At 40.7% G+C, this 14,766-nt stretch overlaps 2 protein-coding genes across 2 annotated transcripts; one reads left to right on the top strand and one right to left on the bottom strand.

Annotated features, from left to right (window-relative positions):
* Positions 1 to 352: 352 nt before the first annotated feature.
* On the bottom strand, positions 353 to 3,475 carry LOC311046986 (ribosome quality control complex subunit NEMF-like; the record flags this gene model as incomplete). The annotated part of the gene is made up of 1 exon (XM_084059570.1): positions 353 to 3,475. One exon carries the CDS (start codon positions 3,473 to 3,475, stop codon positions 353 to 355), a length of 3,123 nt encoding a protein of 1,040 aa, XP_083915696.1.
* A 3,800-nt stretch (positions 3,476 to 7,275) lies between these two features.
* Positions 7,276 to 14,544, top strand: tspan3a (tetraspanin 3a). Its single transcript, XM_084059068.1, has 7 exons — positions 7,276 to 7,440; positions 9,457 to 9,648; positions 10,011 to 10,085; positions 10,353 to 10,454; positions 10,598 to 10,750; positions 11,119 to 11,202; positions 13,725 to 14,544. The coding sequence occupies exons 1-7, from the start codon at positions 7,378 to 7,380 to the stop codon at positions 13,815 to 13,817; spliced, it is 762 nt and encodes a 253-aa protein (XP_083915194.1). The 5' UTR covers positions 7,276 to 7,377; the 3' UTR covers positions 13,818 to 14,544.
* Positions 14,545 to 14,766: the final 222 nt, after the last annotated feature.

Below are 14,766 nucleotides of genomic sequence, written 5' to 3'. Positions count from 1 at the left end.
GAATCCAGCCAGTGCTGTCTCCTGCACCTCCATCATTGCCCAGTTGTTTTCCTGTATAGCCCCAGGCTCACATTTAAAATGACCAACACTTTACACCCCAGAGACTCTTCTGTCTGGAATCATTTGAAAGTCTTCTGATCTGTTCTGCTTACTTGCCTGGTCGATATACACATTGCCATGCTACCACAACCAAATTCACAAAATGTCAGTTGAATAGAGGGACAGGGCTCTGATTTTGAATTTAACATAGTCATTTATTCACAGGAAAGGCATTGGTGAAGTTGGCATAAAGCATTCTATACTTCCTTGGTTTGCCTGATGAAATCATTGCACATTGATTACTTTCACTCTCTTATTTCTTCTTGGCAGCGAGCAGGTTAGGTGCAGACACTTTAACTAAACCTGGCCAGTTTTTAGATAGGTCTGTATCCTTGACACTGCGGAATAGGTCTTTTTCTCTTTCTGAAGCCTCGTTGGCTTTCATGAAGCTGAAAACTGCAGTACGGGCAGCTTTGCCTCTCTTTTGAAAGCCTGGTGTTAATTTCACCTTGTGCTTGTAGTTGGACAGGGCGGTGTAGGGAGCACAAACTGGGACACAGAACAGTAATACATCATCAGGATGGGGCTGGCCAGTTAGAGAGTTGAGTAGATTATCTGCTTCTTCTGCTCCGGGGTTATCCTGGTCAACATCTTCCTTGTCCTCTTCTTCAGCAGCACCCCCCTCCACTCCAGGCTGCCCCTCCAAGTCCTCTCTTCTCCCTGTCCGCTCTGACTTCTTTGCAGAAGCCTCCATGCTGCAGGGTTTCTGAGGTGCTTTTTGAAGGACTTTCCTGAGGGGCTCTTCTCTCCCTTTGTCATTGTTAGGTTTTGTGTCCTTGTCCCCGCAACCAAACAATCCAAGCTTCATCATCAGCTCTCTGTCCTCTTCATCTTGGTCCCTGTACTTCTCCTTCATCTTCTTCAGTTTGTATTTCTGGCCTCTCTTCGGGGGACACTGGGAGGCTCTTCCCCCGTCCTGAGCTCCCTGGTTGGCTAATGGGAGAGCTGGCGAGTCCGGGGATACCCTCTCAGCTTTGAACTGGGCCTCAGGACCTCCTTTTTTCTGTTTCTTCTTATCCCTTTTTTGTTTGGCAGGCATGCATTCTGTGATGTAACTGATCTCTGCACTCTCGCTATCACTCTTTATCTTTTCCTCCTCCCCTTCATCTTTAATGTTGTTCTCCCCCGGTGGCATCTCCTCTGCGGCTGTTGTGGATTCCTCAGGAATGACAGACAACACTTTGCTCCCTTCACCCTCCTCCACTTCCACCCTTTCCATCTTCTCTCTTTCTCCTTCTCTGCCCTGCTCTGCACCCTCTCCGTCATCACTGCTGTCATCCCCAATCAGCTCTTCCCCCTCCTCTAGAAGCTCTGCTGAGCTGGAGGTGACCATCTCCATGTCTTCCTCTAAGGTCTTCACCCTCCTCTCCCCTTTGTGCCTAAACACAGACTGTTCGTCAACCTTAAAGAGGAAACTGAAACCCAACATCAAGCAGGAAGGAGGCAGGAAGTTCTTCTTTCCTCTGATCATGAAACTTCCAGTGGGGAGGTATTCTCCAGTAGGAGCTGTCTTGGACACCTGGTGATGGTGGACCCACCAGGCACTGGTGCTGAACTTATCAACCCAGGCAGCACTGTAACACACAGCCATAGTGCCAGCTTCTGTCAAGGTACGGGGAGGAATAGGATCACCTGAGGGGTTTTTGATGACATAGCTGGCCGCTCCATGGAGGTCTGCGTGAAGGTAAACATCACCAGCCCTCAGGTAGCGTTTCACAATCATTTCATTCTGTTGCTGGTCCCGGCCTGCTATGACCAAATAATTCTCTGAACTGATGAACCACAAGAACTTCTCAAACCAGTAGACCTTCCTGGCCTTCTGAATATTGGTCAGAGTCTTTTGTGTTTTTTGTGTTTGCTTTGCCTTTTTCTCTGCTGATTTGAAAGCCTTCTGTGCTGCCTCTACGGTCTTCTGTTCTTTTGTTGCAGCACTTCGTTTGTGGTCATAGTACTTTTTGGCATTGGCATAAGCTGACAGGCTGAGGTCAACATCTACCAATATGGGCTTGTTCTTTTGCAGCTTCTGTCCTATGTTTTTATTCTTGTTTTTCTTGCCTTTGTACACCTCCTTCTCCTCAGCCACCATGTCCTTTTCCTCTTCCTCATCATGGTCTTTCTCAGAAATGTATGGGTTCTCCAACAGCATGGTGATATGGTTGGTCTGCAGCTTAAGTTCTTTGATGGCACAGGCAACGGGGTCTCCAGTGGTCTGGGCTTCCTTGACAATGAGGCCTATCTCTGTCCAGTTGCGATGTTTGACCTGCGCACTGGAGACCATTTGTAAAGCCCTCTCCACCAAAGCCAGGTTCAGCTCCACCAGTTCACCCTTTACACTGTCCACCTCCTGTGATTGATGAAGGCCTATCAGCCTCTGTTCATGGTCTCTCTTGACATTGTCCACCTTCTTCAGAACCTGTTTCTCTTGCTGCAGGGTCTTTGTGTCAATCTTCTGGCTCTCTGTCTTAGAATGGAACTCATCCACTGCCTTATTAAATGAATCAAACTCCACATAGCGGCTCTCTGCATGTTGTGCATAGAGGAATGGATGGAATTCCTCATATGTGAGTAGTTCTTCGCAAGGTTTCTCAGGATTTAGGCTTGGCTTTTTTTCACTCTTTTGAATAATGTAACCCTTTCCACTGAAATGTTCAGTTTCCTCCATATACTTTTCAGCCATCTGCAGGGCATCCAGGATTTTAGGTGCAACTTCAGCAGCTTCTACTTTGCTGTCTACTTTGACGTTGCCCGAGAGACCCACTTCTTTCAAACAGTGTTCTATCAGAGTCGCTCCATAGGGAAGATGTGGGTTGAGAACCTTTTTCACGTTCACTCCATTCGGTGCTCTGGAGAGGACTTCGGTGAGCCTCTCCAAACTGAAGAGAGGTTCAGGGGCCTGGGCGTTCTCTATCGGATATCTCTCTCTCACAGCAATCTTCACATCCTCTGCCTCATCAGTGCGGAACCGTAGTAGATTCAGGATGATGTACTCATAGTCTGTAAGAATTATGTTACCCCTGTCATAAAGTTCAACTATCAAGTGGTAAGTAGCCTCGTTTGAGCCAAAGCCAAACTCGAGGTCAATAATCCTGTCAACTCCAAGCTGTTTCACATGTGTTAGCCGCTTGTTAGCAAGATGTTTTCGGCATTTCATGGCAAAGCCAGATGGCATGTTATTCTTTGGCCATTCAAAGTCTGTGGTGTGAATACGAATCCCAGACTCAACCAGGAGAGTTACTTTGGTGTCAGGCTTTTGTAGACGGATGAGATAAGTCTTCTTGTCAATGTCATAGACGTTGTTTACTCTCATTTCAAGATAGTTGCCATTGATTTCAGCAATGACTGCCCTGATATCCACAGTATTAAATCTTGTTTTCATGGTGACCTGACTGGCATATAGATATCAAATGAAAAATGATAAAACAAGAACACATTCAATATTGCAAGTACAACAATACCAGCAAGGAACCCATTTATATAGGTGCCTTAATCCTCCACATCACACTGACGTTACGAAGTCATGTGCGTGCATCCTCAATGTTAGTATACAAATACTTGGTCTATTCTCTGGTGAACAATACTGCTGCAGGTAACCTTAGCAACTCGATATCAATACACATGGAAAGGCCTTTTTATGGTATGGCTCTGTTAGAAGCCATCTAAAAATGTATCTGTGAGTCTGAGTCACAGCTTGATTATGCGATCTGTCACCCGGCTATGATGTCAGCACTCTTTCTGTCTATTGCTTCCTAGCGTTGCCAAGGGGTTAGATACAAGAACACTCACCCCAAAACACACTCGCTCCGGGTCAAATCGGCATGGTAGTTTGAAGCCATACAGTCTATCTATGATGTCAGTCATGATGTCAGTAAGCTACTGCATGTGATGTCAGGCATGTCCATATTTGGGCATAATCCAGGCACACCGACAGATAGTCACCGACATGACAGACCCATGCAGTTGTTCAGCTTGTTCTTTTCTCCTAATAGGAGAGAAGATCATTAAAGGACGACTTCACCCATTTTCAACCTATCTTCATATAATTGGTCCTCACTAATGCTCATGATAAAATGGTACAATTTTTTAAAACTTACTCTGTGTCTCAGAGGAGGGCTGTGGGCACCTCAGAAACCCGCCTACCCAGTGGCGGGACAAGTCAAAGCCGGGCCGGTACGCAGAGCGCGTGGCCCCCTCATCTGGAGTGGATGATGAAGACAAACGAAATACGCACCTAATTTGGACAGTTTAGAGATTGCCTGGTCCATCTTTTTCTTTGTCTTCATGTTTTCTAGCTCAATTGTTATAGCCTCTATATTCCGTTCATGATTTAGGCTACATTGTTGCAGTGGCATAAAGTAACAAGTACATTTACTACAATTATTATTATTATTATTATTATTATTTATTTTTAATTTAGAGTAGCCAATTATTTTTTACCCCTTTTTCTCCTCAATTTATTTGTTATGTCAATTGATTCCTCCCCACACACATTTCTGTGTTGTCGCTGCTTAAAGGAGTAGTTCACCCAAAAAAATGACTTATTTTCTATCAATTGCACACCCCATGAAGCCTTGAATCCATGGATTTATTTTTGTTTTTGTGGCATTCCTAAGCCAATAATTTGATGACTGGGTGTGTATCCGGTAGGAGACACAAATAATCTACTTTGTGTCTCCTACCGGATACATTAGCCGGTAGGAGACGGGAATCAAATTATTGGCAAAAATAAATCCATGAATTCAAGGCTTCATGGGGTGTGCAATTGATAGAAAATAAGTCATTTTTTGGGTGAACTCCTCCTTTAAGTGTCCTACTGACTCACCTGCCAGTGAGGAGCCCCCACCAGGAGGCCTCCTGACAGGTGCTGCCCCAGCCCATGTGCAATGACCGATAGCACCCTCTCAGTTCGGCTTCCCTCCCCCGAACACGGGCCAATTGTGTTCGTGTAGACGCTCGACAATGCACCACGGTGGATTCGAACCCACAACTTCCGTGGTGGTGGGCAGTGACTTTACCACTACGCCACCCGAGCGCCTGATTTACTACAATTATTTGACAGATTTAGTTACTAGTTACTTTGCAGATTAGATTATTTTCACAAAACATACATTAACCACTTCAGCCCTATATATTTCTGCCATTTGAAAATAACAGATCTACGAGCTCGACACTCAAGCTCAATGCGACGCATTGTGGGCTTTTAGATCTGCTATTTTCAAAAGATGTTTATACCAAATGGAACATTCTGCACAATGAGTGCTTTTACTTTTGGTACTTTAAGTACATTTTGATACCAATACTTTTGTTCTTTTAACACATTTTGAATACCACTTTTACTTGTAACAGAGTATTTCTACATCTGCAGTATTGATACTTTTACGTTTTAAGTAAAACATTTGAGTACTTTTTCCACCACTGCATTGTTGTCACTACTGCATCCTGCAGCGGAACCTGCATTCACACACTGTTGTTGACAAATGATTGATGATAGCAGGAATTGACTTTTCTTTTTGGCAGCTGTTAGTGACGATTTTACCCAAAATTAATTTATGGGGGGGTCTTATGATAACACTTTAAATGGGGCCGCTGGCTGCCGCTGGCTGCCGTGGCCCGCAAAGTGTGCCCAAGTCCTAACAAAATAAAGGCGTGTGAGTGTGACGGCCGGGCCCCTGGAGCCCCGGGCCGGTAGGCCCCCGGCCTCCCCAGACGCTCCGCCCCTGGCTGTGCCTAACGGTGACATCATCATTAGGCATGTTTTTCAAACAAGATTTCAACGTTTGGATTTGTATCAACATGAGAATGCATGGCTTCCATTATAGTACACTAACTTTCCAGGAATAGAAAGCCTGCAGTTTCTATTAGCTTGGAGTCCCCATCGATGATGTCACTGGTAGGTAGGTTTCTGAACTGTCCACAGCCCTCCTCTGAAACACAGAAGGGGTTGACAAAAATGGTACCATGTTATCATGAGCATTATTAAGGCTTGTCTTCCTAGACTGGGTTACTTGTTTCTCTCACAAGATAAGTTGAGAATGGTTGAAGTCGTCCTTTAATATTATAAATAGCAAGGAGGCTCCCATGTATTATTATGTAGCTATTTATAATAAGGCTGTTCGACAACATAATTTATATCAGGTATTTGACAGCTTTAAAACTTGGACTTCGCAGGACAACAATTAAGTCAGTGCATTTTTCTTTTCATTCAATGAACTATTCACTCGACAGAAACGTTCCGGAACGTCCCTTTCTATGACAAATATTAATAATATAATAATATTATTTCTTTATGAATGGCATAGTTAAGAAAAATGTAATAAAAAGTTATTAACAATAATGACATGAAAAATCTGAATAACTTGCTCTTGCGAATTTATAGCGCAATACCCTGCCGACTATTATTATTACGCTTCTCTTATGCGGTCCGGATCATGACCGTTTTGGAATTTTCCGCACCGCAGTTAAGCCTGGTGGTAACCTGGTTTTCATTCTCATTTAACCAGTGTGATCCGGTTTAGAGCCCCGCCTTTCGTATCCGGTAATTTGCACGCGCACATACATTTACAAGCCGTTTCCGTATCCTCTCTAGAACCAGACCGGACCAACAACCTGCAAAGCCACTTGATTATGGTTGTGGTGGTGCTGCTGCGGCTCCCAAGGAAACATTTAGCGTTGCCATGTCCGCTTATTATAAGCGACTTGGATCTTTTATTTCTGTAAAGTTGCTTGTTAGTTGTTGGGTTGCGGTTATTTGGGCTTGTTTCTAAAGTGTAGTTCCTTATTTGGGCTTGTTTCCTGATTTTCTTTGAACCAGTGGCTCGTCAACATTTTCATGTCACCCTCAAATGAATATGTATTTGTCCCATGATTTGTCCACACGGACGGACCCCATCTGAAAATATTTTGTGCCAGGGACCCATAGAGTTAAAATCATGGACCCCATACCAGGTTCGTGTTAAAACATTTTTTTAAATATATATACAAAAAAATGTTTCCTCCCCCCCCCCCCCCAAGAGATGCTTTTGAAAATAGCAGCTCTACAAGCTCACTGTGAGCTTGTAGGTCTACTATTTTCAAAAAAGATGCATTATGTTAAAAGTTGCTTCTTTTGGGCTTGTTTTCCTAGCCCGGGGGTTACTTGTTTCTCTCACAAAATATGGCAACACTGGCTCCAAGGGAAAACATTCAGTCGGACGGGGGTATCGGGATGTCAGCGGGCCAGGACGATATGTCTGCATAGAAACCCTTTTAACTTTTATTATAACACTGAATTCCTTCTCAGACATGGGGCAGTGCGGCATAACGTCGTCAAAGACGGTGTTGGTCTTTCTAAATCTGATATTTTGGGTAAGTTTGACCGTTTACCTTTGACTCTTGGACGTGCGTCACAGAAATAGCTAGCCACAAGCTAATGTCAATGTAGCGCTGATACATGACTGTCATATCAGGACAGTCATGGATGAACTTCAACCTGGTGTTTGTACCTTTTCCCCTTTTGCCCCGTACATCTACATGACCATTCAGATTTCAAATATAAAGTGCTTACCCCATGGTCACGGATATAAAGATTATTTACGGTCCCTCAGAAGTACCCGTATCTTCCGTTTTGTTCAATAAAAAGCAGTTTAATCGGATTGGTGGCCATTTTCTCCGTATTTTCCCCATATGTTTTCAACGACGTGACCCTATCGGTTGGGAGGTGTATTGCACTCTGATACATTATAACTCTATGAGAAAATGGCCACCGATCGGATTAAAATGCTTTTTCTTTAGCAATACGGAAGATGCGGGTACTTCCGAAGGCCCGTACATAATTGTAACATCCGTGGATATTTGAAATCTGAACGTTTATGTAGATGTACGGGCCAAAAAGGGAGAGAGTGCAAACACCAGGGTGAAATTCATCCATGACGGTCGTGACAGACGACCGTCGTGTATCTATGACTATTGTGACAGCTGACCTTTGTTTAGTCTGGAAAGGGGATTAGTTGAATCACAACAAACGAGTGATAGTATTTCAATTCAGAGACTAACGGGTTCAGATTGGCTGTGAAACAATGCATGGCTAGCGTTACATTCAAGATTTGTCGGTGTGTTATAACATTTCACAAATATATATCTAAGCAATGTGGTATTACATCAGTCGATGAGTGAAAGTCCTGCGACTTGATATATCATCAGTCACACGATCTGTTTCTGTTCTAGCGCATATTCTGCAAATTTTGCGGGATGTGCTAATTTTAATTATTTTATTTTATTAATATACACAACGTTTGTTCGATGTTGATAATCTGATTGATTGATTTATTGATTTATGTACTTTATTTAGTAAGACATGAGAAAAACAGTACATGGAAGTACAGATTCACAATACAAGGCCTACTAAACAAACTGGAAGGCTCATAAAGCACTAATCTTGTTTAAAATGAGATCCCCACGCACACAAATCATGATGACATATAAGAGACAGACAGAATCCATTTATATATATATATATATATATATATATATATATATATATATATATATATATATATATATATATATATATATATAATAACTTAAGTTGTAGCATGTATGAATCGATATTTCCGTTTGCACAGAAACAAAAACATGCATGCAAAGATTTCTCTGCCATTGTTATTGTTGGCACAGTCAGTGCATGATGCCACTTTTTACTTGTATGAGTGGCAAGCAACAATCTTGAATCTCCAACTGTTTTTAGTTCTTCTTAGCTTCTTTGCATTTTAATAAGTCCTATTAAGTTTTGGCAAATAGGAATAAATAGCAGTGGTGGAATTTGAAGTAACTACAGAAGAAGCTACATGTACTCAAGTACTGTACTTATTACTGTATTTTTTACTTTCTACAGTATTTACAATTTTCAATACTTTTACTTCTACTCCACTACATCTCAGAGACAAATATTGTACTTTTACTCCACTACAATTATTTGAAAACTTTAGCTACTAGTTACTTTGTAGATTTTGATTATTATGACATAGTATACCCACTTCAGCCCTATATACATTTCGACCATTTGAAAATAGCCGATCTACAAGCTCACAATGTGTCGCACATTGTGAGCTATTTTCTAAATATTTTTATACATTTTATACATTTGAAAACTTGTGAAATGGGACATTCTGTATGATGAGTACTTTCTACTTTTGGTATTTTAAGTACATTTTGATACCAATACTTTTGTACTTTTTACTCAAGTAAATTTTGAATTCCAGACTTTACTTGTAACACAGTATTTCTACATTGCAGTAGCCTATTGATACTCTTACCTAAGTAAAAAATGCGAGTACTTTTTCCACTACTGATAAATAGTGTGTGTGCTGCCTTCTCAACCCACAGGCAGCAGCTGGTATTTTATGCTATGTTGGAGCCTATGTGTTCATCACATATGATGACTATGACCACTTCTTTGAGGATATTTATACCTTCATCCCTGCTGTGACCATCATCGCTGTCGGAGCCCTCTTGTTCATCATTGGACTCATTGGATGCTGTGCTACAGTACGAGAGAGCCAATGTGGACTTGCAGCGGTCAGTGAATATTCAGTGTTGCAAATGTTTTTTGTGTTGCTATTACATAATGAGACATTTTTCAGCTTTTTAAAATGAGGATCAGTAATACATTTTTTTAATAAATCATGCCACAATCTTTTAATTCCTAATCACAATTGTAATTGGTCATTCTATGAAAATAATGGCTTCCGATGGACAACTCCTGACATGTCATCACACAAGGGCAGCCAGCAACTAAAAGAACCTCAATTTGCTGAAAAGAAAATGCAGCCCCTGCATCTCACCTTTGACATTAGTTTTACAAAGAAATCCCATTCCCTTCCTTAATTTGAGTGCAACTTATCTGATATACTCTAGTCTAAAAATAATATCATCCACAGTTTGTGATCATCCTTCTGCTGGTGTTCATGACGGAAGTGGCTGTGGTGGTTCTTGGATATATTTACAGAGCAAAGGTGAGTCAAGTCAAAACATATCAGTATCGGTATCAGTATTCAAGTGATTTAATTAGTTCTGTTTGACCTCGTATCTTGTAATCAGTCTGAATGCAACACCATTCAGATGCATTGCAAGTAGCAAACAGCTTTTTGGAACATTCTATCAGTTGTAAAAGAATGCAATGTGTTTTATCTGATAGTATTTATTTGTAGTAAATAAGGACATGGGGCTATTGACTGTACAGTTTCAGCTTTGTAAAAAGCACTCTCTCGGATTGTTGGCAGGTTGAAGATGAGGTTAACGGTTCCATCCGGAATGTGTATGACGAGTACAATGGCACCAACAGTGATGCCCCGAGCCGTGCCATCGACTATGTGCAGAGACAGGTGAGATCCCAGCGTTGTGGAGGGAAGACCTAAGCCATAAAATTATATTGTCCCTGTTAACATGTCTGGTAGAATTGTACTGTTGGAACAAAATGACTGCCAAGAAAACTAAAAACTATCTTTTCACGGTTTCACTCCCACAGCTTCAGTGCTGCGGAATCCACAATTACTCGGATTGGATGTACACACGCTGGTTTAATGAAACTAAAAACAACAGTGTCCCCATTAGCTGCTGCAAAAGTAATACAGATGCCTGCACTGGATCCCTTGCTCATCCCGAAGACCTCTACGCAGAGGTAAAACATCTAATGCAAAACCTAAGAGAGAGTGCATTCACATCCAAATGAAATGTCCAGGTGCAGGACAAATAACGATTAACATGAGATCTGCGGACTCTGCACGCTGGAATAAAGCTCCTCATTCGATTCGTTCATTGGAGAAACGACGTATTGATCATTAAAGATCTTCAGGATCTTCCTGAAGAAGATCTTTAATGATGATGATTTAATGAATGTTTCTCTAAGGGCTTTATCTACGGACAATTTTTATCTCCCTTTGTATCGAAAAAACATGTAATGCTGCCCTGACAGGTTATGTTACTGCATACATGTGTATCTTTGTTATTGATTGATTATTGATTCAAATGTACATTGTTCATCTTTAGGGATGTGAAGTTCTGGTTGTGAAGAAACTAAAAGAGATCATGATGTATGTCATCTGGGCTGCACTAACATTTGCTGCAATTCAGGTAATTATACGATTGGCTAGTTTCATCATGTAATGTAATCATCATGTAAAGAGTGAACAAAAAGGTAATTGGAATTTCCAATTGGAAAACGGTTAGCATGATCTGGCAGTGACTTAAGACTTGTGGATATGAACGGTCTAATTCCCCCACCATGCCCTTTGAGCTAAAAGGGATTTAGATTTGCCGGGCCTTTGGTCTCGCCTTTTATTTGAACACAGATGAATCAATTCAGATGAATCATTGCGCAACTAAGCCTTTTGAGTCATAGAGTACATAAACCATCTGTCTCTTAGTTCAGAGGACAGACTAGCCTTATTACATGAAGATTTTCTGATTGGTCATTCCAATGTATTATTATTTGTATTATTTGTACCACCAAAATTAGTTGTTGGGGTATCATTGCCACAGTACATAAGCACACAGGTGTAATTTGTCCTCTGCATTTACCAATCCTAATTATTACGAGCAGTTGATGCCATTAATACGGCACCCAGGGAGCAGTTAGGGGATAAGTGTCTCAGGGACACTCAGGGACACTTTCACACATACTTGGAAAGCTGAGGTTCGAACCGACAAACCTGATTTCTCTACCCAGTACCCACTCAGCTATGTTTTCTAATTTCGAAAAATGCTTGGTGAGATCATGGCCTATCATGAGACGGATTGCTGCATATATTTGCGATTTGTCACTTTCAAACAAGGATATTTGAATGCTAATTAGGTCATAACCAAGCTGTTACCCAAGCAATTTCCTATAAATGCAGTCTATTCATGTCATTAGGATTGTCATGTTTCATGACTGGAATTTTAAGGCTGAGGTCAAAGCGTGTCATATGCTTATATATCTCACTCATTCATACTGGTAACCCCTTAAAATCCTTTCATTTGAATACAAAACAGGGAGCCAGCTGCAGAAGGTCTGAGAAGAGGCTTTGTCCCTCAGCCTTTTTCTTTTCTTTTTTTACCAGCTTGTAAAGCAAGCTGGTCTATATTCAGTAGCTGCGCTAGTAGTGATTTTTTTCGTGACTTTCTCCTCATTGGCTGTCCTTTAAGCCAATGGGGAGTCCGCAATGGCTTCCTATGCTCTGAACGTGTGTAAGGACAGACGGACACAAGCTACCCTTCACCCTCCGGCAAGCATTTAAATGAACACCTTCAATAAATACATTTGTCGCGCAAACTAAAGCCAGGGAAAAGAACTAAAGAATAGTTATAATAATAACTACTAGGTTTCTAATTAAAAACTGCTGTATTAAATAACATTCAACTCCTTTGAACACTCCTTAGACAAAGTCAAGTAAGGCAAGTTTCATTCTTATTCATCTATTCATTCTTATCTAATATAATCCTGACCTGAGCGCCTCATAGTCTTTTTTCTTTGTTTCTTTAATTCCCTTTTTGATGGAGTGTTAAACATTTTCTCTCCAATCCCTGTACCATAAATACTATAATACAATAATGAAAGCTATCACAATACGCCGCTGTTGCTCCATTGTTGTCTATGGCAGTGAAGTGATTTCCCCTAGAAATGTTCTGTCCAATAGATGTCATTTGTTAACAAAGTTTGGTTTGCTTAACACAGGACTGTGTGAACTCAAACCAGAAATAATGATAAATGCAACAATGTAACAATTTGGTTCTTGCTCTGGACTTTTTAAGTCAACTTTAGATGTGAAAGGCACCTTAATTTAACTCTTGAGTTTAATGTTTTTTTTTTTTTGGTAATGTTTAGTAAGATGCAAGAGTCACGACAGTACTTTTCAAGGTTTTAGTTTCAATGATTTTAGCTTGGCACAAGCTGGTATAATATGACTGTCCTTCTTGTTTTTTTTATGCTGTTAAGCTTTTGCAAACAGTAGTCACAGGAATTTCTTAAACATATTATTACTGCTTGGTCTATTTTTGTAATATAATTAATTATTCAGGTTTAGGGTTGTTTCATGAGGTGTAATGGGAGTTGGCTCATTTGCAGTATTAGCTGTAATTCTAGAGGCTTTTAATTCTTGAGACTTCCCTGTTAGCTGGTAGTTGCTGAAGTTGGAGTTTTTTTTCCTCCTTTCTCAGCTCTTAGCCCATTTAGAGGTAAAGTGGTAGAAGCCGGGTTAGACACTCATCTGTGTGCAGGAATATTGCCTTTTTTTCTGACCATAGGTCTTGACTCTTGTGTGTGATTTAATGTTTTTGGTAACTGGCTGATGATCGGCTAGTTATAACAATGTTGTTTAGTTGAATAAAAAGAAGCTAATAGTGTTTTAAGTTTCACATTTTGCGAAGTGGCTTAAAATACTATGAAAATGTGTTTATAAAGCCCTAGTGCTGCTTTGCCATGACAATACTGAATCAGTCCATGCAAGTATAGGTTGTTTAGAAGGGGGCATTATAGATCTGTGTACAATAGTCAAATGGAACAATACCACAATTCCAATCCACATGGCTTTTTGAGAAAAATGCTATGCAGAAGTGTACATTTGATTAATCTTCAGCTGCAGCCTAATGCCAACTTGATATTTCCTGTCTCTCAGATGCTGGGGATGCTGTGTGCATGTGTGGTACTTTGCAGGAGGAGCCGAGACCCCGCTTACGAACTACTCATCACTGGGGGAACCTACGCATAAAGTTTCCTTCTAACTAGAACACGTTCACAGACGTGCACTAAGAGTGACTTAAACTGGTTTTGACTGAGAACATGAAAACAAACTATTTTACATACACTAACATCTTACCCTTTTTTCTCCTTTTATCTTTTGTTTTTCCAAAAGCTATTGGCCAAATTCTTTGAATGGTCAATGGGAATGCGATTTTTCATGTAATCTGCTGCTGTGACTACCTAAGTTTTACCCTTTGTTTGAGGTAAGTTAGAATGTGGTCGCTGGACCTTATACTGTATAGAATATGTGGACTGGGTACTTTCCTCATATGTCAGTTTGCACTATGTGTATGGTTTTGGAGTATTTTATAAATATTTAAATATATAATGTGTAGTACTTGAGTGAAAGACTTTCCCCATGTGTAGTCTCCCCTGTACCACCATCTGAACTACTGTACTGCTACTCTTCACAAGCAGTACATGTTCTGTTACTGTAAACAGCCAGGTCAAAGGTACTTTGAAATAACATTAATTTACTCATCAGATCTTTCAGGCAAAAATGTGGGCACACGATTCTACTCAGTACATCTACAATTTGACATGCAATCTAAAATACTGTAGATGTTTTGTATGTTTTAGTTTCAGCAGCCTACCGAATGTAGTTTTAGAGGTTTGACAATATGTAGCCATAGACTCAAGAATGTAAATGAACTGTAGGGAAATTTGAAAGAAAAAAAAATAAAACATGCTACTCACATATGTGTACTTATGCTTTACTTCATTTAAGTGCTGTTATACACAGTGGAGCTCACTCAAGTTGTAGTTTTCGCTACACCAGTGATTCTCAAAATTCTTCATGTTAAGGACCCCCAAATTGATGTGAATTTTGCCGCGGACCCACATCTGAAAATATGCCAGGAACCCCATAAAGAGATTTGTGCTTGTAGATCGGCTATTTTTGAATAGTCGAAGTATAA

Source organism: Gymnoscopelus microlampas (genome assembly GCF_963454915.1).
Source record: "Gymnoscopelus microlampas genome assembly, chromosome: 6".
In the NCBI taxonomy this organism is placed as follows: Eukaryota; Metazoa; Chordata; class Actinopteri; order Myctophiformes; family Myctophidae; genus Gymnoscopelus; species Gymnoscopelus microlampas.
Note: the sequence above shows the minus strand (reverse complement) of the source record. Positions and strands in the feature narration are given on the sequence as shown.

Bases quoted from the DNA above. Each gene is read 5' to 3' on its own strand.
- tspan3a (XM_084059068.1), top strand. From the start codon at position 7,378: ATGGGGCAGTGCGGCATAACGTCGTCAAAGACGGTGTTGGTCTTTCTA. The intron at 9,649-10,010 runs GTCAGTGAATAT...TATCATCCACAG, and splicing joins GCCAATGTGGACTTGCAGCG to TTTGTGATCATCCTTCTGCT. The intron at 10,086-10,352 runs GTGAGTCAAGTC...GATTGTTGGCAG, and splicing joins GATATATTTACAGAGCAAAG to GTTGAAGATGAGGTTAACGG.